General features: G+C 39.6%; 3 protein-coding genes across 12 annotated transcripts in view; 1 reads left to right on the top strand and 2 right to left on the bottom strand.

The window, feature by feature from the left end:
• Window positions 1-493: 493 nt before the first annotated feature.
• Window positions 494-3,047, bottom strand: si:dkey-175m17.6 (N-acetyllactosaminide beta-1,3-N-acetylglucosaminyltransferase 2). Its single transcript, XM_057360713.1, has 2 exons — window positions 2,818-3,047; window positions 494-2,254 (listed from the first exon to the last, which is right to left on the bottom strand). The coding sequence occupies exon 2, from the start codon at window positions 2,249-2,251 to the stop codon at window positions 923-925; it is 1,329 nt and encodes a 442-aa protein (XP_057216696.1). The 5' UTR covers window positions 2,252-2,254; window positions 2,818-3,047; the 3' UTR covers window positions 494-922.
• A 1,441-nt stretch (window positions 3,048-4,488) lies between these two features.
• On the bottom strand, window positions 4,489-14,580 carry si:dkey-175m17.7 (uncharacterized). Its single transcript, XM_057360810.1, is given in 5 exon segments — window positions 4,489-8,532; window positions 8,672-8,977; window positions 9,588-11,734; window positions 12,672-12,889; window positions 14,302-14,580. Coding segments are annotated over 4 exon segments (2,742 nt in total). The 5' UTR covers window positions 12,695-12,889; window positions 14,302-14,580; the 3' UTR covers window positions 4,489-8,266.
• Window positions 14,581-15,683: 1,103 nt separating this feature from the next.
• The window catches only part of mark2a (MAP/microtubule affinity-regulating kinase 2a), a 31,513-nt gene continuing 19,501 nt past the window's right edge, over window positions 15,684-27,695 (top strand). For 5 of the 10 annotated variants that reach the window (XM_057359879.1, XM_057359882.1, XM_057359886.1 and 2 more), the window contains exon 1: window positions 15,685-16,841. In XM_057359879.1, the coding sequence (XP_057215862.1) occupies window positions 16,791-16,841 (51 nt within the window). In that variant the 5' untranslated portion in view covers window positions 15,685-16,790. Of the gene's footprint in view, window positions 16,842-27,695 lie in introns of all 10 variants that reach the window. The other 5 variants (XM_057359884.1, XM_057359881.1, XM_057359889.1 and 2 more) reach the window with 3 other exon arrangements.

The following is a 27,695-nucleotide window of genomic DNA, read 5'->3' on the forward strand; positions in this document are numbered from 1 at the left end:
GTCATAAAACCATGGATATCTGTTAAATATCATGAAACAGAAAAATATACACGAGACAAACATCTAAAAAGTAAATAAATAAATTACTTGGCAAATTAAATAAATCATCCATTCAATCATTTATTTTTGATATTTATTATGATTGTTATTTATTATTATAAATGTATAATTATAATTATTATTTTTGGCTTTTGTTGTTGTAATTCAGTCTGCCAGCCAACAATCAACAGGGTATAATTAGGCCCAGAAGGCAAACAGTAATCCAAATAACTGCCTGTAGGGCTTTCAGGTCATCATAATATGTCATGATATTTTTTATTTAAGAACATCTGGACTTCACAATGTCCTAAATAGACTTCAGATGCTCTTATACCATTTTCACCTTCCTACAGTAATTACCATTCTCAGTCAGCTCACAGCTATATTTTTCACATAAAATCCTTGTGTTGACAGGAAATAAGAGCATGTAACACAAAATCTGCATGTGCTAACAGTAACGTTTTTATTTTTTTCAAATGTACATTAGTAAAGTCTTTTTAAATACAAAGCTGAAGTATGTTGATCAGTTTTTATCTTATGTTAATAGCTTTTAAAATCTGATTAATGAGACCACTTCTTGCCAGAAGACTCAGTTATGTTCTTATTTAATTCCAGAAAAGTAACATTTAATTTCAAAACCTTTCTCATAACAATGAAATGACGACAATTCTTATAATGCAAAATCTCTTCCTGCTTACATATGCTTGAGAACACCACAGAAAAATTTGAGCCTTTTATGCAAATTGATGCCCAAATTACATAAAAATACCTTGTGGTAAAAATAAAAACAACTCTGAACACCTGACCTCTGGGGTATTATTATCATCACTTGAATCCATAAACAAACTATTCTCTCCGTATCAGTCTCACTGTATATTCTATATTAGCACTCTTGGGGTGGGACTTGCAGCTCTTTCCACAGCGTTAGCATTTCCTTAGGGGAACGTTTATGCACTAGGAGAACATTATGATACGCACATGGCTTCTCTCGCAGGTCCTCTGGAAGGTCAAAGGTGAGGAAACCAGAATGATGACTGGGGGACACTCCGAGTCTGTGAAGGCACATTCCTAAATAAACATCGTCGATGGGAAACAAGCTCACCCGCTGAGAGACTTCCTTCAAACGCATGGCCAAAGAGCCAGTGTAAACAACACCCCCACCTCCTGCGTACGCCGGGTAAGTTCCCTTATAAAAGCTGTCAGGTATGTAATATTTAGTACCAGGCTGCCGATTGGGCCAAGCATTGGCAATAACATCCCCCACAACGAAATCATCAAGATCTTTTGTCTTGTTTCGATCTGTCTTTTGTACCGTAGCTTCATGTTGGTTTAGGTAGTCCAGTAGGGCTCTAGTCCTGACAAAGACATCATCATCTCCTTTGAAAATATAATGGATGTGCGGACAGTGCTTTGAAACCCAGTCCCAGAAGAGAATATCCTTCAGGGTCAAATTGAAGAAACTGTCTTTAAAATCCCACTGGAGGATGTCCTCGTGAGTTCTGCTCTCTAAATCCAGCAGGGCACTCAGGTCCGGATGAGGCCCAGTCTCTGTGTCCTGCCTGGCGAGCAAGAAGACTGTGCGCACGAACCAGAATCGTCCTCCATCGTCCCCTTGGATCCAACCGCTCCTCCCCCACGTTTCTCTGATGGCCTGTCTGTTCTCAAAGTTTCCGACTTGAGATTTTATCGCCATGAGGAGAAAGGGAGTCTCAGTTTCAGTGCCGTCCCCAGCACACAGGTTGGGTTGGTTCAGTAGGATAGGATAATACCTGCAGTGCATGGATAGGACAAACTCCTTCATTTGAGCAGGTAGGGTGTTAAAGTCATGCAGCTGAGATGCCCACATCTCATCCTGTCCACAAACAACCATTTTCTCTTGGGGATGTCTCGTACCAAGAATTTTGGGCCTTGTGACATTACTTCTCAATATGGGATTGTGCTCTCTGTCCGAAATGTGTTGGAGGCGGTTCCAGAGTGCCCCATCTTCCAGACGGAGGTTCCAGAAGGGCCGAACTGGATGGGATGCTTGAGCTCCTGAGTTGCCAGAGGCTCCAGTGGCGACGAAATGTAGCGGCAACTGTGGCGGCGGAGGAGGAGAGTAGGAGACGGCAACAAATATGGACACCATGATGTAAATCACCAGGTGGCTTACCATTACACAAGGCAAGAGAAACAGGCATAAGACCTTTCCATTGCATCTGGAGCGGGCCATGGACTGAAAAAGAATGGGAGATTGAGAGGTGAATAACATTTTTTATTTACGTAATAGTGGGTAGGTTACTACCTCAGAAACACCAAGCTGTTTTTATGAGCGTTCAAGAGAAGGGTTTCTACCACTAGGAGGGCGTCTCGGAAGAATTTGGTCTCCTTGGCTTTGCCTCATGAGACTCGTTATCTGCGCTTGACTGGGAAATGTCCGCAGCTTCCTACCGCCCTTGATATTTACATCACACACTTTAAGACCACAACAGTGCATATGATAATGTCTTATGGCAAGGTCTCATTTGCTTTCCCTGCGAGTACTCTAATGTGGAATCAAAAATAACATAAGCAATTTTTTGGGAGTTCATATTATCATTTACCAGGAAACATATGTTTATACCTAAAAATATATTTTACAACACTAGAGGGTCTCATAAGATTTGAAGCACACTCAAGAAATGTATGTTTAAATAATAAATGACTCAATTAAACAAAGTACAAACACTCATTATGTAAAGTAACTAAAACTTAAACATTTATCCAACACATTGTTTAGTGAGAAAAAAATCATAATACCTTTAATTTACGAGGCTCAGTTGGTTTTGGCAAACATCTTTCACTTATCTGGAATTTTCTCCCCGTGCAGTTCCCATATTATCCTTCCTTCACCAGTCTTCGGAGGTTTACCTTGTTTTTTCATCCCGATTGTGGTGTTATCCTTAAATGAGTAAATATTAAATTGTTCTTTTCTTGTGCCCACACTATGTCCTGGCTTTGCCTATGCAGTTGTTAAATTAACTGAAGAGTCTCTCATCCTCTTCACAGGTTCACAGGTGCACGTACTAAATGAGAACATTTGCATGCCACAGGTGATTTGAGGAGGTACATAAGCCACACCCACCTATATTATATGGAAAGTTGTTTTGCATACACCCTGCTTTATGCCCACAAACTTTTATGTGAATAAATCTCAGATTGAAAAATAAAAGATTTTGTCAGTTTCTGTTCCACTGATACAATATAGTGTTCAGCTTGCATTGCCTACATGCAACACATGACTCCAGAGAGATCTAGTGAAATGTGCATTGAAAGGCAAAGATAGTAGGAAACATGAAACATTATCATTCAGATGAAACAGATTGACACTGGGTCTCAAAAGGTATTTTCCTCGGTTTTGTATTACAGTGTATTTTAAATGTTTCAATAATGTTTCAAACAGCGTTTAACTGTATACAGTATGTCTGCAAACGTCTCATAGTCACACCTCACGAATGAACCAGCGCATTGACTCATCAGGTTTCACCAATATTTTGGCTGATGTTGGGGATCAGTAATGCAATGACATTTTTTGTATGTTTTTCCCTCACAAGAAGTCAATCCTGCACAAAATTGTTTTAAATGATTATTCACTTAAATATATTTTTTTGTCATCATTTATTCACCGTTCATGAAACCGCATGAGGGTGAGTCTTTTATTCTGTGGAAAAGAAGCTATATTCATAAATGTCTCAGTGGTTTTGTGTCCATACAATAGAAGCCAATGGGGGCCAGTGTTGTTTGGTTCTTCAAAATATCTTCTTTTGTGTTCTGCAGACGAAAGAAAGTCATTCAGGTTTGGAATGACACGAGGATGAGTAAATGATGAAGTTTGTAGCTTAACTATCTCTTTAAAGCTTTTGCCCCAGTTTCTCTTCATTCCTCTCAGGCACACACATGACCATATCAGCTTTGTTCTATCATTCTGACTTCAGTGCTGTAGAAGCTTGCGAGCAGGCATTTGCAGGAGAGAGCCGCCGACGAGGGCAGCGCTAAAAGCCAATGGAAACTGAGCCCTGAACCCTGAGAGGTCTTTGCAGAGGAGAGCTGCCCCTAGCGGACTTCTCTTTGATATGATAGGTGTCCTGCACAAGGCCACGCTGCCTATTGATCCAAACCCTCAGGGTGCGAAATCACAGCGCATAACACAGAAACCAGCATTTATGTAATGGCCACAAGCAGGGGTGGGCTATAGGCCATTACCACCGCAGATTGTCAATGATAATCTGACTGAGTTAACTGACTACACTGTAACAAGCCAATAATTTCCAAACTGATGTTCTGAATAAACCGATTCTGGGTTTGTCTAAAGGTAGTAGTAGTCTACTAAGATGTATCCTTATGCATTTATTTCATTACTAAAATGATGAGCTGTTCTCTTGAACAAACATCACACGACTGCTAGTTTTTTGTAAAAAAAAATTTATTCCAACAAATCATTTTAGTTTTGCAGAATTGCGAGAACATTGTACTGATGGACAATTTTTTTACAACCCAACTGTTCCATTTCTCTGCAAAATTTTTTTTTAAAGAGGTACATTATTCTCATAATTGCCGGCAAGAATCAGCCTTTGAATTGATTTCATCTCACAACAGTATCACAGTCTCTCACAGTAAAGTTTTCAACAGGAAAAGAATGAAGCCCCTTCATTTGTCAACGATAAATGTAAAGTACACACAAGTATATGGTCAAATCGACACAGGCTGCCACGTCCGACGTCTTCTCTCCAAAGCAGCATGGACATTGAATTCATTAGGAATGGGAGAGAAGACTGGTAGGTCAGTTTGGAGCAACATGCATTCAAAGGACGTCAAACTCCCCCGAGGGATCTATATCCAAAATATCCAAAGAGTTACTGATAAATGATCGAACATAAAAGAACGTCAACATATGAAAATATAAAATCTTCAATGAGCATCGCAATTTAGTGGGTAAGAAAATCTGCACAGAGTATAAATTTACAGTAGAACTACAATGACGTATAGGTTAGAGAGCCAAGGAATAAGGTAAGACACTGATAATTGAGCAAATCTCGTCATATTGTTTTCTTAGAGGGCACTTTTTTTCGAATTCCACCCAAGTGCATTAAGATGCGGATAATACAAATATCATTAGCCCATCAATGCCAACCTTAATTTCAATATTTGCCACAAAAATTATATAATAATAATGAAAAAAAGAACAGGCATTACATACATGAATAAAGTCACATGAAGTATCCTTACACAAATTCACAACGAAATTTTCACAAAACTTTACATGTAGTTCATTTCTATGTGCAAACCATAAACTGTATATAAGAGATTATTCAACACAAGAAAAATGTATACCGTATGTATGCCGTTGATACAATGTCCCGATTTGACATTTTGCACATTATAAACAATTTCAGCTTTCATGAACCTCATAACTAAAATGAAGACAGCCAAAAACAATTCAGTCAATCTATGTAGTCATTATTACCAGGTGGTTCTGGTAGACCTACACAGTACACAGTTGAGGATTGACTGTATAGCGAGGTACGTTTTGTCCCACATGTCTGGAAGAGTGAAATCCTGGGTAAAAAAGGCAAACAGTTGTAGCTAATGGCATTGACAGATGCAAGCTCACAGCAAAGCTTGGGTTGTGCCAATGGACATTTAACAGGTCTGAGGTCGGGATGCTTGATTGAAATGGTAGAAATGTTCACCCACATCATTCCTCGTACCCACATTTATGTTCCGCACACACACGGGATAACGCAAACACATTCTTCTTCATATCTACACACAAACGCGTTTTGCGCTAAACATATCCAAACTATTTCAGGACTTCCAAGTGCTTAAATTTTGTTTCCTTGATAGGTGCTACATCGACTCGGAAGACGATTATTGAATTTTCAGCATTCCAAAAAGGCATCCCTGGCGATTCTTTTGTCTCAAAACACACTATATACATGTAGCCATGTGAAGAGCGGCAGTTGGCAGTTTTACTGAAATAGTGAACAGTAAAAAAAGACAACAGCAAAGTGGTACGTCATGCCAGATTCCAACGACAAATATGTTTAGCAATGATCCTCTAAAGCACAAATATTTCAAGTTTATGAACACATATCTAAATGCTCTAACTATTCAGCAGCATCCATGTTAAAACGACTTTTGTCTGGTTTCTCAGAGCTCCGACACCTCACCGAGGCCTATTTATTAGATGATCCCTCTCTTAATCTTTTCCTCCGGGTATAATCAAGCGACAGTGTCAGACAACACTCACATAAACACCGTCAGCAAACTGGGAGAGAATGAAACAGTCAGCTTGTTACTGTAGGCCTACTGTACTCACATGAGCACATGTCAGCTCTAAAATAAAAGCAATAGGTTGGTTCCAACATCCTGATCACGTGTTCACCTTTAGCGTAGGTAGAGGGTTTTAAACTGGAACTCATTTGAAATAAAACGCAAAAAAGCACACTTCGTCACACGCCGTTGGCCAGAGTAGATTAATGGCGACACGGCAGCAGTGTGTGAAGACCGATGGCTCAGCGAGGCAGAACTCAGAGACGGCACACGAACTTCCCGCTTGTCAAGACTGATGCATGGAGGCTTCAAGGACCGAGTCTGAGAACTTCACAATATGCAGGAAGAAGAATGTGTTTCACAGTGAACTAAACCGGGTTTTTTTCACAGAATGTATTTCTATAATGGTGCATAGTCTCTTGGAGTTGGGAAACAAAAGGAAATCAGCAGTTGGATGGTAAGAAAATGAATAATACATTTATGCTCTGGTTTCTTTTGCGGTTCATTACACAAACCAGATTGTTTTGCTGTAGTTCTGAGAGCACTAAGCACTAACCTGATATCTGTAAATGAGGGATCTTTGTCGAACATTTCGAAAACAGCGCAGGTGTTTGATTAAAATTATTTAAGCTAAATTGTTTTAAGGCTGAATGGACGAAATATCAAATCACGGAAAGCACTGAATGTTTTGCCGTTGGAACCCTCATGCTGATTTTGCATAAACTAAAAACATCTGTTTGTTACCAGGTTGTTGTGCATTGATGAAATGCAAATTTGATTCATAACGGTAAAACCATGATGATGACTTGGCCCGATCTGCTCCAGTCACAGTAATTCTGCACAGTAATAATAGCTCTTTCCTATTATAGCATGTCAAATGGGTTTCGCTTTAGACTCGAGGAGAGCGCTCCCTTCACAATTTCTTAAAATTCATTTCCAGCACAAAAAGGAAACAGCAAAAAAACGTAGAAAGCACAAACATAAAAACTCTTTGTTCATTTAAATGTGTGAACTTTGCATAAAGCACATTAGTAGTGAGTTGACTTTATAAAAGCAAAATACGTAAATAAATAAATAAGCCATTCCATAGTCACATTTAACACCCCCTTACATGACACAGTGCTTTATACAGATTGCCCTTTTCAGTATAATAGGGAAGCAGTAGGAATAAAAAATAACGACCATATGATTTTTGGATTTTGCTCAGCCTTTGGATAGCTGATTAATGTCCCATAAAAAAATCTCCAGCGGCCAACCATAAATAAACAAATTACTATTAGTCTCTATTGCACACCTCCCACACAATGACACCAAGATAAAAGTAGACAAAAATAGCAGTATCGAAAAAATTTCAAAGGCAAAAAAAATCTTCATGTCAGTGGAAAGATTTATAAATAGATGGCAGCTAACACAAAGGTAACCGAGATAACTTAAAAAAGTGCCTTCAAATTATCTTCCAAATAAAAAATCTGTCTAGAAAAGTGCTGTGCACCGTGGAAAAGGGGTTTGAAGTTTGCTACAGGTCTTGGGTCTCGAATGTGATGCTTGTCACAGTTCTGAGTCTCAAAACGTCTTTTTCTGTGCTTGACAGCCAGAGACTTTGTTCTTTAACCCTAATACTTCTATAGTTACTGTACTTAACTTTTTTAACAAAGCTTGATAATAGTAATAATCATAATACAATAATACATGAATTAATTTGTAATGGATTCATTCCTAGAATGCTATTCTGCATAAAAAATTGGCACATCATTAACAGAGTATCAGGACAAAGGTGGAGAGCACAAACATCCATTTGCCAACTGTCAAATAAGTACTATTTTTATGAAACAAAGACTCAAACGAGTGGAAGTACTTAAAATACACCAAGACTTTCTTTTGACTGTTTCCCACTTCGGGTGATTTTATCTTCACAATAGTCTTCAGCCTGGATCTTTCAAACTTGGGTTTCTAGGCCACTCAGTTTGGGGGTGAGGATACGAGGTGTTACCCCAGAGTTGAGGTCTCTCTCAAACTCTAGCAGCTGGCCCATGAAGTTGAGGTTGGGGGAGACGACTGGCCGCCGACCTCGCACGTACTTATAGGCATCGGTCATGGTCATAAGGGTGTGCTTCATCAGGTAAGCAATGACAATGGTCGCTGAGCGGGACACACCTGCTTGGCAGTGTACAAGAACACCCCGTCCACACTGGTGAGCCTCCTCTGAAATGACAAAAAAAGGTGGACAGAAAAGATCAATCGTGCTCTTTCTGGATGACACTCAAACAAGAAGAATTTCAAGACGTGTACGTATGAGAATATTTTTAAAGCCACACTACATTAACAAAAAGAATTATCTTACCAATAAACTCAAAAACCTCCTCAAAATACTGCCGCAGGTTCTGCTTGCTGTTGTCAGTAGCGGGGAGTCTTTTGTAACGCACCAAGCCTGTGTCAAGATGGTACAGTGGAAGATGAGTTGTGATGTTGACCACAAAACCAATGTTGAGTCGAAGCAGAAGGTCCAAATCTTGTGCATCTCTTTCATTCCCAAGGAAAAGGAAAGGAAGGATGGGACTGATAACAGCGTTCTCCACATCGGGGGTCATCACGCTCTCCTCGGACAGTGATGCTGGGAGCGATGAGGAGAGAGGGAGGGAGAGGTGCACTAACAACAAAAAACAAAACAAAATCTTGTTTTCACTCAGTAATAATGTGATCATCATGACATGTGTGTTTGAATGGTGGGATATTAAGAATGTGGGGTTTCAAGATTTTTAAAAAATATGATAAAGGTAATTTCAATAACATCTATCTAACGTAAACCTCCTTTATTGTTTCTTTGCGAAGCCTCATTGGTGTTTTTTCTTTTTTCCATTCCATAGTTAAAATTTGTTAATATTGTATAGTTTCTTTAACAAATAGGAAGCAAGTTTCATTGAGACACGAAACAGAGTATGAAATGAAATAGTCTAAATGTTAAGAAAATTAATTTGAAGTATAAAGGCTTTAGAGCCAGAAAACTCTTTGAACTTAGATGTGAAATCTCCTTTCGAGATAACGGTAACTCTTTTGAAGCTAGTGAGGATTATGCACTCGAAAGATAATAATTTTAATTTGAATACTATCAGTGCACAAAGGCCAACAGCCTAATGGAATTCATGAGAAGATGAATGTCAGTACAATCAAGCGGCACTGGGAAAGTGGCGAGGCTGTGGTCATCTTTTTGAGTGCCTCAAACATTACCAGCACATTACAAGGTGGTTGCACATCTTTACCTCGACCATTTTCTTCATCTTGTTCTCTGTTGAGTGAGTTGAGGACCAAGTGGAGTGATTGTGCAGAAGGCAAGGTGTGTCCACCCTCCCAATCTCTCTGTTTAGGTTTAGGCTTAATCAGGGTGCTGGGGGCAGACGGTGGGGGTGAGAAAGAAGGAGGAGAATCCGGAGAGTGCAGGGACGGAGACTGTGGAAGAACTTCATCATCAAACCCATTGCCATCTCCCATGCAAGCATCACCTCCTCTGTTCCAAAGCCTCTTTAGAGAATCTCTCCCCTGGTCTCCGCTGCTCCCAGATCCAATAAAGTCCAAAACTGCCATCTTGCCTTGCTGGAGCCTCCGGCGTCCTGCCTGATCGGTCAGATGAGTACGTGTGAACTCCATAAGGTTCCGGCAATCAAGGATTACAGGATTGTTGCCGCTGCCGCTATTCTGGTTGTGGCCCATGCAGGTTCTCCCTGAGCCCATCCCAATCCCTGCATTGTGGTGGTTAGGTTGGGTTTTCGATCAGGTCATCTTCTTTGCTAGCTCCTCGGGCCAGATTGTGCGTACACTGTAATCATCATCATCAGCCTGGTATCCTCCCATGGTTTTTGCACCGATGTTACGGCCCATAGTGGGAGGATTCCCTCTGTGCGGGTTATAGGTCACTACAATTGGGTCACTGCTGCAGTAGCTGCACGTAGAGCTTCCGGTTTGGCTTGCTTTGGGATTGCAGCCACTGACGCAACTTTGAAGAGCCCGAAGAGGTGCGGATGAAGAAAGGGGAGTACAGGGTAGACAACCGCCAACCAGCTTCTTACGAAAAGCAGCAGGGCTCTCAAACCCTCCAGCTTCTCCAGAGCAAGATGCACAACCCAAAGGTCTAAGAGGCCCTGGGCGGCAGTCTGAGACAGTGCTGTTGGAAGAGGAGGTGTTAGTGGTGGAAGCGGTAGACAGACACCCTCCCAAAGTCTTCAGTCCCATGGTTCCGTCACCGCCGTTGGCAGCACTCGTACCTTGCACGTGAGAAAATGAAGACGATGGGCTTGTACTACGTCCGCGGCAACTGGCCGAGTGACCTCTCCCTCTTCTACAACGCACCAGCCTCCAACAACCACAAGGGTGGGAGAATTCAATAGTACATGTGTGGTCTGGACTGGGAAAGCCTCCTCGGGAGGAAGTGGGAGAGAGAGGCAAAGTGTGGAGAATTTGGGGCCGATGATCTCTAAGGCGTGAGGGACGAGGCTGACTGATGTGCTGATAAGAGGATGGGGCCCGGGACGGGAGTGAAGGTGGGATGGCAGGGTAATGAGGGTTTAGAATGGCAGCATGGGGTAACGGGGCTGAACTGTGGTGACGGGATAGGCTGTGGGTGTGGGGAAGTTTATGTCCGGGTCCCAGTTTGGAGTTTTCTTTGTTTCCTACAGATGATACGTCCTTGTCAGTATGGGACAGGTAGCAAGCAGACTTCAATGACAAGTCCCTTTGTCTTGATAGTTTGGGTTTGGTCTGCTGTCTTTGGGCTGGTACAAATTCCAAGATCCCTCCAGGAGAAACTGTGAGTTGGTTCTGATGATGTCTACTGTGCTGAATTCTGTTTTGATTCTGATGATGGGTCTGGTGCTTCTCCACTAACTCGGAAGACTTTCCTTTGCATTTTCTGTCCCCTTGCACTGGATCCAAGTGAAGTGATACCTTTTTAGTTTGGTTGCTCTTACCGTTTCCACTTCGGGTAAGGCTACTACTGTGCCCCTTGTCTGAATATGAACCCCCTCTTGCACCTTTGTCCAAAGACACTTTAATGTCAATGGTATGTGTGTGCTTGTGAAGTCTGGGACCCAAAGTTACAGTCCCGTTGGTGTGACAGTGGCTGGCATTGTGGCCGTTGCCCTCAAAGGGGGCACCACGATCTCCTTTGTCTCTCTGAACATTGGACAACTGCCTGCGCTTGCATTCCAGAGACAGGAAGTTAGCACTTGGATGGCAGCGGGGTGGAGGGGGTTGGGGTGAGCGGGACGGGGCCTCGTTGTATGCGGCTGGGCGGTGCGAGGAAGACTGGGAGGTGGTCGGTGGAGAGGCCACGCGCAAGGCCAAGCTTTTGGGCCGCTGAATAACCACTATGCGCTCGTCAAGAGGGAGTGGAGGCATCTGGTGCTGAGGAAAGCTGTGAGTTTATGAAGCAGAGAGAAAATAGACAAATGAATCTTACAGTGCCCATTAATTTTGGTACTTGAGTAATTTAAGAAAAGTCCACAAAAACAACACATGATGTGAGTATTTCACATAGTTAATATTAATTAGTCACAGCACAGAGAATTACATAAACAATTGTGATGAGTAATGCACAGAAGGCAGTCTTCTGTTAGTCATACACAACCTTCCTGGTCATTTAACACAATTAAACAATAAAGAACAGCACAAAGGGCAAGTCACAGACTATTCAATAAAAACACAAATCCTAATAGAAAGGCTTTTCTGACCCATTACCCATGCTTACATAAATATCAAGGGTTTATGTCTGTCAAAGCCATAAAATATTCAGTTACAAATAGACAGACAAACCATAAAAAGAATTGGAAAGGGGGAGCTTGTAATATTGTCACTTTTAATAAGACGTAACAATGTCCGGCATGTGTTCCTGGGTATCATTGTGTTGCAACATACTAACCTAGCCTGCTTGACTGTTTAAGAGACAAAATTAAGACACGCATTTGCAGAGTTTATGATAAAGGCATCCGTTATAGTCAAACATGTAATGGAATGTAAAATTAAATAATGATTTATTTTGTATTACAATAGAGACATTATCTTGCTGCTCTAATCTCCAAACAACAGAGCGAGTCAGCACATTATTCTAAATGTTAGACATTAGTAGACATTATGGGATGTCAATGGAAAGACCATGAGAGGAGCCCTAAAGCGTAAAAACAGGGATAAAAGTAAGAGCAAAAGGAATATGTGTGTGTATGTGACAACACGAGAGAGAGAGAGAGAGAGAGAGAGAGAGAGAGAGAGAGAGAGAGAGAGAGAGAGAGAGAGAGAGAGAGAGAGAGAGAGAGAGAGAGAGAGAGCATATAAAGCGGTACAGAGACAATATTTACAGGATGTGGCACGACTGGATCATCCATTGACCTCATGGATGGGGGAGGCATGCACATCAGCAGTTCAGACATATACCCCTACACAACACCCCCACACACAAAGATCCTAGGACAGAGCCAGCACGCCATGCTCTTATTTCCACATGCATACATTCACGCACAGAGCCTGGTGATGGTATCCTCATCCTGTTTGTTTTTTCAGTCTTGCCTTTTGTAGCCTGTGGTAGTGAAGGGGGGTGGGTGGTTACAATGACCCAGATTTGTCATATTGCAAGTCAACATCACTTCAATCACTTTAACTCACACACTAAACGTCGCATCAGCAGTGTTTCACACATAAACTACATTTTTTCACTGCATCACGTTTGAATTGAAAAAAGCACACACTGTATATGTGCCTGTTTTGAGGATGTACAATATCAGCACCTATGAGCTCAGGCAACGGCTGAGCACCAAAACAGCTACAAACAGTGATCATGTTTCACTGATATCACAGAAAAGAACAGTGTGTGTTTATAGACATACGGTAATGTTGGAGTAAAATAGTGTCTAAATACAAAATAAACACTACACAGCAAAATCGCCAGTGTTACAAAGGGTCAAATTAACTCTCACAGTGTTTATATAATCCACACTTTGAGAGTGTGGATTATATATACACCGTGAGTGTTAATTTGACCTTTTTTAACACTGGCGATTTTACTGTGTACTTATAGTGGTGCTTAGATTTATGAAAACCTTGAATCTTAAGTGCAATATTTTTAATAAGCACAAAAGCATTGTTTTGATTAATGTAAATAGCATATGTTACATTTACGCACAGGCTTAATCCAGCATGGTTTATTACCAGTTGGTTTACACATTCAAGTCAACCATCTGCGACAGACTATTTTAATACATTTTGAAAATTGCGCGTGGCATGATTTGTGGCAAATGAAATGGACGAAGGCGCATTGAATAAAAAGGTGAAATGCAGTGAAATGTTTACTCGCATCGTCATTCGTTTGTGGACACTGGATCTCATGTTTGTGTATAACTATCCATGTTTGTCTATCACACACCATCACTGAGCAGTTGTTTCTGCTGCCGCCTGTCTCTGCAATACTGCTCTTGATGTCCTGTCCGAAACGTTAAAATATATTCGTACTGAAATAGTAATAACTCGAACGTTATCTGGGCCTAAGCATGGCACTCACAAAAGCGTCCAGCCGTCCACCACAGAATTGCAACTATATAGACTGTCACTTGTTAGGCCACGCTGATGCTGTCACGCAAATTCAGATGCGCTTTCACTGGTCGAATAGATCTCTTCGCCATTTGAGCGCAGTTTCACTACGATTTCACTATTAGCTACATAAGACTATTTAAAATGTTCTCTCTTTTTAATCATGTAAATTAGAACCTTGGGGTAATTATCCTAATGGGTAATGCCAAATTTTCATTCATATCTATATTTAATAAAATACCTAAGACGTAAACATCGGGGATACCTATTGTAACGCAAAAAAATAGGTTGCTGCTGCAATAGCCAGACATTTTGTTGAAAACAAATAATTAACTACCATTTAACGCTAAGATATAGCAGATTTAATGTAGGCCCTAATAAAACAAAGAAGAGAAAATTACTCACGTTATAATCTGTATGTCCGCTGTATCGTCATCATTTGTGATTCATCTCTTTATCCGCGCGACAATTCCGCTCCATTGCCGCGAGACATTTACATTGCTGCAGTTATCTGGTCTGCTTTAATGTAAGGATTGCACTTTAAAACATCCAGTGAGGTCCATCAGTATATGGGATTTAGGCAATGTCGTCTCATATTGTTAATCGCATTTGTTCTCATCTGTATGCACAATAACAACGCATGCGGCAGCGCAATGCAATGTAATGTGCGCTTGTACAGTGTACGGTGCGTTTGCATGAAACAGCCAGCTCTTTGGGGAAAGGGGGCGTGGTGGTAATTGAAGGAGGAGTTTTTGTCTGGATGACATCATCCTAGACCAATAACAAGCAAATTGTGACGAAATGTCCACATAACGTAGCTCAGTGGTTCTAAGAAACGTGGAATAGATTTTTACGGATATAAAATGTATCAATTTTTCAAAAGTTTGAACAGAATTATTTTTAAATGTCTAATAGTTAACAAATCACAGTAAATCACAGTAAACTGTTAGTTAACCTAAAAAAAGAAATGGCCACAAAAATAAATACTTATGACAACCATATAAGCCCACATTGATAAACAAATTTGACTGTTTTCATCGTTTTATATTTCATCATAACAACACCTGTCTGAACGGAGTTTGTTCCCCCAATTTTTATGAAGTGCGGTTCCATCAAACGCCTATAGATGGCGGTCTTCATCCATTCGTATACAGTTCAACAACAGTGCATGATGATCAAAAAGTAACAGTGATATACGGCATACTGGACAACAACACAGTAGGGAACATCAACGACAGTAATGCTAATAATAATAATAATAAATGTTGTATGATGCGGCTAAATCGTGATGAAAACCGGGATTATAACCCTATTGTGCAACGAAATAAATTAGGATAGTACAAAGCAATTGATTCTTTTGCTGTTAGTTTGTCATTTTGGCTCAGTTTTAGTTTAAGATCGAAACAACAAATGACAGAGGTGGCTATTTTATACTTGCGTCCATTAATCTTTCCACGTAAGCATATTCATTTGACATATCGTAAACAATTATATTTAGATTTCAAAGCCTGGTTAAACACACTACAGTTTGTTTCATAATACCTCTGATGAAACTACTGTACATATCGTATCTGTAATTAGGCAACAGTTACCTTTCCTTTGGTTTTATTTCAATGAATATACTTAACATTACACATTTTTTAAATCCGTAAATTGGAATGTTTTACTGTTTTACATAACAATTATGAAAAAGTATATATTTCTATTTGTATTTTTTCCTGAAACAACTATGACTAAAAGACTTTTATTTTAAAACATAATATGAGGGAGTCAGAGGAAGTCGGTCCGCAAGCAGGTTTCACATTTCTCTTGAACGCAAACAACACTGGCGTTCGGGCGCTGCTGCGGTACCAGTCGTGACCGCCCGACAGTTCGCCTTTTAACCGCTCATACATATAATTCGCCTTACACCACCGACGGGGACAGAACAATTTAGAGACATTTACATCTGGGAAACGGTTAGGACTTGTTTTACTACCAAACTGTAAAAATATCAGCGACTTTTTCGAAGTCACCCGGCCAGCTAACGCGCGTTAGCAGGTTAAATCTGATTTTTCTGAGGCGCACAGAAATCGCGTATGACCATCTTCACGATGTATTTGCTCTTGGATTATTAATTTGCCAGCTCGACACCACAACAAGTGGCCATTAAAACATGGACATGTAAACACCTGTATGACGGATCGTTTCTCACAGTAACGCTATACTGGGCGCTGTTGAGTTTGCTAACTGGAAGGAGCAGCTCGATAACTTGCCCTGAAGTTTGTCTGTACTAAACTGGACTCTCATCTGCCTTAATTTACTGGCGTTAAGAGGAGACGACGACGACTGAAATTATTACATCACCAATGCACAGCCATATACAGTCGATCGTCGATAGTTTCGGCTAAATTAGGGACCCTACGGACGTTTTCCACCTGGCCTAATATAACTTTGAGTCCTCGGACTCGATTTTGCACTTCTGTGCTGGGAACAATTTTGTTTTGTTTGCTATCAGCTAACGAGTTAAATTTAAACCGTGTATCCTTATATGGTGATATTCTTTCGTTATTTCCGCCAAAAACTCATCTGTTTGACTACAGAAAACCCCGTAGGAAGTTGAGATTCAATGTTGACACCTAGTCTATACTGTTTGTCAACCAACTGAGGGATTGTTTCTGGCAGTTTTGTTTATTTCCTGACAAATCACGTAAAATATGACTTAATGAGAGAGTCAAAAGTAATATCCAAAGTAATCTTTACTGGTTTGGCACAAAGAGCTCAGGGTGGCTCTCTGAAAGTTGGACTTCGGACACTTCTCATCGTGCTGTACCCATGTCACGTTTGATTGAATTTTGAGGGCTGTGAACACATTCAGTTTTTAGAAAAAAATCTGTCAAATCCAGTCTCAGAAGATGTCGACCAGGACACCACTGTTACCAATGATTGATCACTCAACTGGCCAGGTGAGTTTTCGCTAAAGTAGGACGTAGGATTGGTTGGTTTAAGACGTAGCTGGTCTTTTATGAGAGTTTTGTCGTTTGTGCAATAATCTTTTTTTTATTACTTTAAGGATAATTCATTTCAGACCATGGTCAAAACAATAAAATAAGATGGTTTTGATTCTCTTCCTTCTAGTTTTATGTCTGTACATCTTTCAACACTGAGCAATGCTTTTGCAGTTGTTAAATTGCTTTTCAGTAATGAACTGAAGTGTTTTTAGTAGCAACTAGTACACAACAGGAAACATTCTGCAATTCCTTTATACACAGCCTTGGAAAATAACTTGCTCATATACTTAAATGTAATTTCTTTACCCTTTGAAGATCAGTGGTCAAAATATACTGATGCTTGGTTGCCTTGTTACAATCTTCGACTTTTTTAAGCCAGACTTTGTTTGTGGGTGATGTGGGTTTTGAAATGGCTCTAAAAACAACTCATTTTAAAGATACACCAATTTGTCTGTTAGCTTACACATGGTTTCTAGACACATTAGCCTTTCTGGATTGAATGCAAGGATTAATTCGTTTGTTTACATTAGAGGACATACATTCAACACACATTTTATAGCTTTCAGTTAACTGTTTTGACTTGTCTTGAGGTTACAAATTGATTTGTTTTAAAGGGGTGCTGCAACAATGTGTCATGCATTCTGACTTCTTTACAATGTTAAACGTGCTGTCTTCTCATGCTTAGCATGGTCAACTTGTCAAAAAACGAGTTGGGCGTATTACGTAGTATTTCTGTGCTCGATACACTCCCCTAGCGATCGTACAGGTTTCGGAAAGTTTTTTAGAACATATAAAACTGTTTCGTAACAAATTTTCTTAGTCCCTTATTGGACAATTCTGTGGGCACGCCCACACGGCAGCAAGGAGAGCAGGAGAAGCAGCATGCGCAGACGTCACTTTCACTTGTGTGCAGGAGAGAGAGAGAGAGAGAGAGAGAGAGAGCGAGAGAGAGAGAGCATACATTCGCGAAGTTCAGGTGTTTGTTTGTTCACTGCATTTGGTTGATGAATGTTATATAAGCGGTGGATATAACGCTGGATTTGGAGATCGTTTGAAACAGATATATGGAGCCGTCCCAGCGCTAAAAGATGCCAGACATGAACCGCATGCGGTGAGTGAAACTGATGTCTGTGTTTTGTTGGCAATGTGCTTTAGTTCAGCCTACTCCAGTTCTACTACAGATCCCCCCGCACGCACCGTATGATTTCGGAAATACTCATACAGCTGTATCTATCTTTTATAAATGTGATCAAACTAAATACTCTTCGAAGATGCTAAGTATGCAATACTACTCTATAGGGCTGTGCAAAAAATGTCGATACATGTAACTATCGCAATATATATATTTTTCGATATTGTATTGATAGTGATACCTCTACTATCGATATATATTTTTAAAATCATGTCATATACATACGGCCAAAAGTAAGTGAGCATGGCGAAAGATATAAGAACGCTTGGAGCTCTCAAGAGCTGATGTGTGGGTGTGCTTTGATTTTCAAAATAAGTAATGGAGTAATGAGTTATATAAAATAATGCTGTTTGTAGGCTTCGCAAGCAGAGGTGGGTAGTAACGCGCTACATTTACTTCGTTACATTTACTTGATTAACATTTTGGAAAATATGTACTTTTTAAGTACAATTAAAAGTGTGTACTTTTACTCTTACTTGAGTAAATTTCTAATAGAAAATCTGTACTTTTACTTCGTTACATAACTTACATTGCGTGACGTTCCTTCATTCCTTCATTTTAAAATATGCTTTTTAAAACGCGTTGTTTATTTCAAGGTTGTCGTCTCTTTTTACGGGCATTCCCGAGTGATTGATTCTTTTGAGTCGATTCTTTTGAAAGCATTAATTGAACAATGGGTAAAACTATTTGAATAGGCTAATGAATTAGTTCAAATGATTTGTTCAGTTCGCAGCACGATCTTAATCATCTGAAGCAGGATTACTCACTCCTCGTAGCGCGAAATTTAAGAACACGCTGAACACAAAGAGCGTTGGATGAAGTGGATATTAATCTATATCTATACAATCAAAACTGCAAATGTGTCATATTGTTTGCCAGCAATGATAAATGTCCGCCATATGCGCGCACCTGCGCGACCTGTTCGTCAGACACAGCAACATGCGCGTTACCTGTCAGACACAGACGTGGGCTTGCAGAAATATACATTTGAAGAACAGAAGGAAGAAAACGTGTTGATGGGCGTGTGGTTCACTGTTTACTGTTTGTTTACAAGTAAGAGCGTTTCACAACACACACGTGACACAACACGAGAAAAAATGAGCTTTGTTCAAAAATGTGTATTTCATTTAAGAGAGCACTGCAGATGTTCTAGATCATCTTAGGAAATGCTCTGAGTTTAGTTCATGCTTTAGTTTGACATGGTCTATTATTCTAAATAAGTTGTATAAACTACATTGACATCAGGACTAGATGAAATTTACAGAAATGCTCGTCTCTTCTGTGTTTGTCTATTCTTTAGTCTCTCTAGTATATTGCAAAGATATCTTCTTATGATAATTAAAAATATTGATTAAAATGTAATATTAAAATATTGCCGTTAATATTAATTTTATGTAGTAGGCCTATATAATCATATACAAAGTAACTAGCTACTTGAGTAGTTTTTTCATTGCATACTTTTTTACTTAAGTAGTTTTTAAAATAGTGACTTTTACTTTTACTTGAGTAACAATTTCTCTAGTTACTTGTACTTTTACTTGAGTAAAGATTTTGGCTACTCTACCCACCTCTGTTCGCAAGTCATGACACAAGTCACTTGGCTACTGCAGTGCATTAGACAAAAAGTTTATTAAGAAAAGTAACAATGACATTTATTGTACTTTCACGGATGTGACACCAGCACATTTACAGCACGGATGAACCAGGGTTTAAACTGCCCATGTTCAGTGTTTTAACTGTAATGCACCACAACAGCCAAGTGACTTGCGTGGCCCACCTTATTCCCCTGTGCTACCCACTTGAGGGGCGCAATCCACAGTTTGAGAACCCAAACCTCTGATCTAAAGGTCCATGCATCGCACATCATGGCCACTCTGCAGAGGTAAGGGATGTTTTTACACTTATCCTTACAGAAAACCCCCGGTGGTGCACAGCATGTTGTATTTCTAGCTCTACTTTTTACATTTTCTTTTTAAAGTATTGCAATATATCGTAAATGTGTATTGTATCAAAATACATAGTAATATATTGTACAGTGACCAATCTATCGTGATATGTATCGTATCGGGAGGCACTTGCCAATACACAGCCCTACTACTCTATAGGTACTCAAGATTAATATGAGATTGGCAGAAACCGCGTGTGTTAGGGCCGCTTTAAATCCCAATATCCATTTGCTTAGGCCGAAAACCATTTGTTCAGTCCGAAATCCATTTGTTCATTATTGTTTGAAAAGAACACTTTAAAATGATGGATGCTAGGTAGCTAATTCTAATAAACACTTCTCTTTTTTTATATCGCAACGTCGAGTTTAAAATCTCGACTGATTTGACCTTGATTGTTTGATCCAATTTATTGTATATGTGTGTATAAGCTTATAAATATTGTTTATAGTACAGATGAAATGTTTCAGAAATGTTTCCTGACAAATCATACCAAATCGTATTGCGATTTGCAGTGTAAAAGAGGTTGGTCAACATTTTATCTCAATAACGTTCATGTAGTTTAGGCAATAAAATATCAGGCCAAACAGATGTAGTGCAGCCTAATGATTTTTAATCATCTCAGCCTGTTTCCCATGTAAATCTGTCTTAGCTCAGATCAGGACTTATTTTATTTATTTACTCCTTAAGCAACGTTAGCGTTGGAGTTGTGGTATTGTGTTTCTTGGCGAAGATTTGTAACCCCTATCAGTCTGGACTAGCATTTCCAGTTGAGCTGGGCATGGTTTGGGGAGTGTCACTGGGGGTGTGTCTTCATGTTGAATGTTTACAAAGATTGATCTTCATGCACAGTGTGTTTTAAGCCTTCTCTAACCAGAATGGCCTGCAAGGTTAGGTGATGGAAGAAAACAGCAGCCTTGCACAATCCTCTTTAAAGCCTGTTTTAAAGCGAACCCATTCATCCGATCACCTGTAGCTTGAGCTTGGCATGGGCCTTCCAGTCTCAAATATGAGGCTACAGCATAGTAGCGTTTACTGATGGGGTGTTGGTGTTCAGCTGGTGCCTATTTGCATACTGGCTGCTACCTCCCTGCTCTGGAAATAGTCATGGTGTGATAAAAATACAGATATATGACAAGCCAGTTCACACACCAGCTTTATTTACCCCTCCCCTTTTGATGTACCCCACTGTTTTTCCCCCAGTCTGAAAACGTTCCCCCTCACACGGAGCCTCTACTTCTCTGTGACCTTCTAGAGCATGAAACGCTTGTGTTGAACACGGTTGTGAGAGCGGTCGCTCGGCAACATTCCCATAACCGGTATCCTCTTTCGGGTGTGCGGTGTGTCTTGGGGTGGTTTTCATATTCTTGTCAGATATTAGTCATTCACGCAGACCTGAATGTCCTCCCTCAAGCCTCTGTAATTAAAAACCAGCAGTTCAATAGGATGCGTGCACCATGCTAGTTGCATGCACCTCCACAACACTTCAGTGACAAAGTTGTCTCCTGGCCAGCATGTTTGTTTCTGTTTACATATAAGCAAGAGTCTGGTAAGCTGTGCCAGCTTTTACTTAATTGTCTTAATTTAACAATTTAGGAATTAGCATTTTTATATAGTTTTAGGTTTATATTATTTTAAATAGGTTCATTACTATATATATTAATATATACGCTAAGTGTTATAAGAAGGCAAATTCTTAAATTAAGACAGTTAAGTAAAATGTGGCGCAGGTTACCGCTCTCTTCCTTATTTGTAAACTTAAATGTATCATAGTTTAGCTTTATCAGACCTGGAATGTAGATTTTTTTATCAATTTTAAATGACATGCCATTTTCTTTGACATGCAGTAAATGTGACCGTCTGTGAATCCAGGCAAAAAAAAATTGAAAACAAACTGTTTATAATATATTAAATTATTTATAATATAATATAAAATAAAATAGCAAGCATAAGAAAGATTTATCTCTGTTGTTATTATTTTTTAGTTAAATTTTCCTATGTCACACCATAGGGCACATGTATGGTTTATATGTTAACTACCCATACATTCGTCCCTTTCTAATTCACATGGCCTACCCACTGGCACATCTTACCCCACTCCTCCCTGTGTGAAACTATTATTCAGTCACAGGGTTCTATTTGGAGTTAGAGACCGAAGACTGTGGTGAGAGTATAGAGATCTTGGTGAGCAGCATACAAGGTGACAAAACCATTTTGAACAATCATTTTAGCAACATGAAACTTACACTGTGAGGGCAAATGCAGTCAGACTTTTACCGCTTACATGTGGTTTTCTGTATTAAAGCACTCGCTACAGTCTCCCAGACTATGGCTTTCAATTGTATTGTACATATTAGATTATGTTGTCCCTATAAAAGTAACCGCTCCTGGATATTTGTCACCATTGACGTCTGTGTTACCAGCCCTCTGCAACCGGGCAGGAAACGTCAGCAGTGACAAACAATTCAACTAATCTTGTTCGTATAGGAATCAGAGAACACACTATAACCGGTTCTCCCAATGTCATCACAATTCTTTTGGACTTGAGACTTGTCATTATTACTCTAGTGACTGAATTGCTTAAATGAAGGGTGGTGTTGTGTGAGGTTGATCGTCTGGTTGGTTTTCCCACTGGTGCAAGGCTAAAGGAAATAAAGGTGTTGGGCAGAACTGGTTTTTCTAGGAGACAGGTAGAGCTAGTTTATCTGTAGTTCATGAAAGAACAGTTGGGTTTGTGTCCTGCAGTGTTGTAATTGATAAGCTCCTGTATACTTTATGGTGTTTGATTTGTGTATGAAAGGGGATTCCACCTGGCAAGGCCCATTCTGTGGCAGGAGTAGCGAGTGTTTTGTCGATGTTTATTGTGCGGGTGTGGTGATGAACTGCAGTGTTAAGATTTGGGCAGATGTTGTGAAATCAGGAACTGCTTTTATCTTTTTATAACACATCAAATGCTACTGGTTGCTGTCTTCCAAAGATAGAAATGGGTCTCCGGAAGGAAGGACATTTCAGACCTGTGTCCATGCACACAGACCATGTTTTATGGATGCTCATTTTTTGTTTAGTTGAAACCACAAATGGAAAGTAAAGCTGTAAATCATGTCCCAGATTTTAAACCTTTAGGGCCGGTTTCCCGGACAGGGTTTTAGCCTAGTCCCAGACTACTTTAAAAATTAGTGGCATCTTGATCGAAAACAACTTGCACTTGCATGTCTTAAAATATATCAGTGCGATTGTTTTATCTCAAGATGCACACTGTAATGTTTGTTTGTAAAGCATGTTTTTAAAAACGCCTTAAATATCCTAATATAACTAAGGCCTAGTCCTGGTTTAAGTTAATCCATGTCTGGGAAACCGCCCCTTAAAGTTGTCAAATTACTTTATGTAAAAAAAAAACATTGGAAGGAATAATACAGTTTTGTGTAATAGTGTACTGAATTCGAAACATTTTTCTTATAAGTAGGAATTGTGTCACTAGTTTAACTTCAAGTAACTTGGTAGCCTAATTTTAACTAAAATATAGTATTCACAGAAATTGTTTATAAAACAGTGAGTAATCGTGAAATACCTCCAAAAAAGGAACATTAAGATCTGAAAGGTCTGTTCTCTTCTTTTATTTCTTCTTTTTGTTTCCTGATCAGTCCTTGAATTCCCCCAACAAATTACATCATTATTTGTAAGCCCAACCTATGGAGTCATCTGTTGCTGACCTATATAGTCTTTTAGTGATATCGGCTATGGTGATAATGCAGTTATTCAACATTCTGATCATAAAATTGCCCAACGCCTCGTTTAGTTAAGATAATTGGATCTAATAATAATTGTCTTTAATATGATCATCTTTTTAATTTCTTAGATTATAAATCTCTCTCTTCTACATAAATTCCCCAGCGATGACATCGTTCATCTAGCCCTCTTGTAATTCTGAGTCATTGCGCTGGTGGATCGGTTGAACTGGAGAAACCTTCAGTGCGCCTCAGTCTGTGGTTCGTCTGCTCCATTGTCTTGGTTCCCAGCTGTCCAGGCATGTCAACGCTCGTATCCCAAGAGCTTCTTGAAGGCCTCCTCTTGCTCTGGCAGCAACTCCTCTTGACAAACCCAGACACGTCGCTTCCTGTGTATGATCTGGAACCCAAATCATTTTGGGATTTCTCTTCTCTCTCTATCTTACTATCCTCCATCACTGTACTTCCGGGAATTAGCTCAACTTCCTGTTGTGCCACAGCGTTTGAGGAAGCTGCTTTTCTCAGCTCGGACCCCCTCAGAGATCCGCATGTAGATCTTATTTTAGGCAGAGACCTTCAGGTCTTTAAAATCCATCTCTGGGTTATTTATCTGTGGCTATCAACGCTGGGCTTTTGCTTTGAAACCAGCCTGGGGCATCTGTCTTCACGTTTGTCATGAGGTGTTGAGGACGTTAAACATTTTCATGGACGCAAATGCTATAAGCTAGAAGTACAGGATTTTAATGGCTGTGTTATTTACTGTAATATTTTACGGTAATAACTTTCTGTAAATGCATTTGTTTTTTATGGAAACACGAGGCTGAATTACAGCTGGTAATTCAATTTCAGCTTAAAATTTAAACTAATTTTTTTGGTGTTTAGCTATGTTCATGTAAGAGTAAGACGTACATAAAGTTTCTAACTCACTTTAATGCAAGTTTTTTAATGTGAGCTTTGAAAAACCTTTTTTTGGTTCACATGACTAGTCACTCCAGTTTAAAGGGTGCGAACACAGACTTTGTCCAGTTTGGTAGACTAAAACTGTTAATTTTACAGGGTTTTATTATATATTATAGTTGTTTATAATCTCTTTATCCATTCATGTTGGAACCACTGAATGGAACTATGCAAATGTATCCTAATTATTGATAATTTATCATCATAATAAATAAATAAAAATACTGGAAAGTTTATGTAAGTACCAAAGTTTTTTTTTGTTGTGGTTATATTGTTCTTGTGTAGGGCTGAATCAGAGCTAGAATAAAACTTTGTATTTATATAATATATGTCTATGCACTATGCATATAAACACATACATGTACATGCATATATTCAAGAAAAATATAATATATAAAAACTAATAAACATTTATATACAGTACGTCTTAACAATATTTCCTAAATATGTATGTGTATGTCTTTGTGTTTATAAATACAAAATGAATATGCACAGTACACAGACATATATTATGCAAACACAAACTTTTATTCTAGATGCGATTAATAGTTTGACAGCCCCCTATACTTGTGTAACGCCTGAGTGCATTTTAATATATGTTATTCATCATAGGTGAACGAACCTACAGGTCACATGACGGTGAAGACGTGTTGAATAATTTATGTTCTGAATGTATTCATACTGCACCCACACTAACTGTGTAGAACGTACAGTTTTAACTGTCGATAAGTAGACTCTAATTCGGTACATACTGTCACAGAATGCGATTACGGATGCAGTGACTGTAATGTGCATTAAAACACCTGAGAAATGCAGATGTTCTTCCACACAACCACATGGGAGGTCTCTTAAAATGCCTGAAGCTTGTTGCTTGTTTACTTCTATTGTAATTTTCTCAAAGGGAGGCAGCTCTCCTCCTGTGCGTTGCGTCTAATCTTTCTGCTAGTCTTGGCTGTTCATGCAAAATGAAGTCTGGTGTGCAGAAAGTTTTTGGCTTGGCCGCTTGTTAGTTTATAATCAGATCATAGGTGTGACTGATATCTTATGTTTTGAGCTTTTCTTCTGCTTTGTATTTGTTCGATTAAATGGGGGCTTGTTGAAGTGGCTGTGGAGCGTATAGTGAAGGTCAGAGCTACGTGCGTTTGTGTGTGCGTTCCGCGTTACTCTCACTGCAGCCATATTCTGCGCATCACCCCGCTGTGACGTGCGCTCGCTGCAGTATCATTACAACTTTACTCACGTCACGATGAAGAGACAAACCTGAGAAGCTGCAGAAGCATGTATGCTTCTGTGTAGATAGCATGGAAATGTGTGAAAATGAAAGGTGACTGAATAGGTAATCTAGGTATTTCCCACCAAATTCTCATTGCTATGATGTCATTCTTGTTGTTTAAGGAACAGTTCACGCAAAAGAGAAAATTCTGTCTTCATCTCACCCTCAAGTTGTTCCAAATCTGAATAAATGTCTTTGTTCTGATGAACACAGACAAAGATATTTAGAAGAATCCTTTTAACCAAACTAGTGCTGCAACGACGCGTCGACGTCGTCGATTACGTGCGTGAAATGCATCGACGCTTCGTATTATTTACGTTTATCTGCTGTAATAGCAGTTTCTGTTCCCGGGCGTGTGTAAATTAATCAGCAGAACAAGAGAAAGTATAATTCACTCGACAAAAAGCGATCGAGAGCCTCGGACGCAGTAAGTTAGTGAATGGACGGAGGAATTCCCCCTAACGTTACCCCCGGAATGCGATCATCACAGCATGGACACGCAATCACAAACGGACGGAGAGGGGCACGTAGATGTAGACTTTCATAATAAATTACTTTTTTGTAATTTACTTTTTTGTAATGTAAAACTACGCTTTACATTAATGATTTACATTAACGCTATTGTACTAGTGTAAGTTAGTGAATGTGAACCTTTGCAGATTGTGACCCTGCCTAAATTACTCTTAAGCTTCAAAAAGGACTGACTATCATGAAACCACCAATGCACTTTTTATGTCATTCGATAGCTTTATGCGAGGAATAAACCAATATAGCATAATGAAGAAACTCTGACCTCCGCTGGTGCTGTCTGTGAATCTCCAGTCAGCATGCGTGTGTACGGTGACGGTCAGGACGCTACTTTTTCCAACATGTTCCAATGTTTTCATTATTCTTCATAATGACAAGATGGTAGTCTGTGGTTTTGTTTAAAATGTATTTTGTTAGAGACTATAAGTTAACGTTACTCGCTGAGTGTAGCTTAGTTTATTAGATGCACTGGAAGCGGTCTGAATATGTTGCGTCTTCATACGAAATAACTCTTTTTAAACCTCTGATTGAACTGTATACTGTCGGATTGATGCAACGCACTATGTGTTAAACATGTAACATATCATCTCTTCTCGTTGTGTTCTAAGTATTATTTACTTTGGGGAGCAAAATGATCCCCGGGACTTCAGAAGGAGTAGGTGCTTTAAGCGCATCATTGTGCGTCCGGGATGCGCATAACTGTAAATAACTAAGCGAATGCATTAAGCGCATCATTCTGAGTTCAGGGAGCTCGCTTTAACGCCACTCTGCATTAGAGTCTTTTATTCGGTGATAGTTTTGTACAATAAACAGAGACAGATAGTAGTATTTTACTTTTAATCAATTATATTATGAGACTGAAAATAGAGTCGGATATTACTTGGAGGAAAAAAATACAGAGCATATATCATGCTCTAGTATTTCATATACACATTTTTTAATGTTTTTACATTTACATTTAGTCATTTAGCAGTTGTGGCCTAATGGTTAGAGAGTCGGACTCGTGACCAGAAGGTTGCCGGTTCGATTCCCAGGGCTGGCGGTTAACAACTGAGGTGCCCTTGAGCAAGGCACCTTACCCCTACTTGCTCCCCGGGGGCTGCAGTGATAGCTGCCCACTGCTCCGGGGGTACGTGTGTTCACTACTCTCTGGATGGTTTAATGCAGAGGTCACATTTCGTTGCCTTGTAC

Source organism: Triplophysa rosa, linkage group LG19 (genome assembly GCF_024868665.1).
Source record: "Triplophysa rosa linkage group LG19, Trosa_1v2, whole genome shotgun sequence".
NCBI classification, from domain to species: Eukaryota; Metazoa; Chordata; class Actinopteri; order Cypriniformes; family Nemacheilidae; genus Triplophysa; species Triplophysa rosa.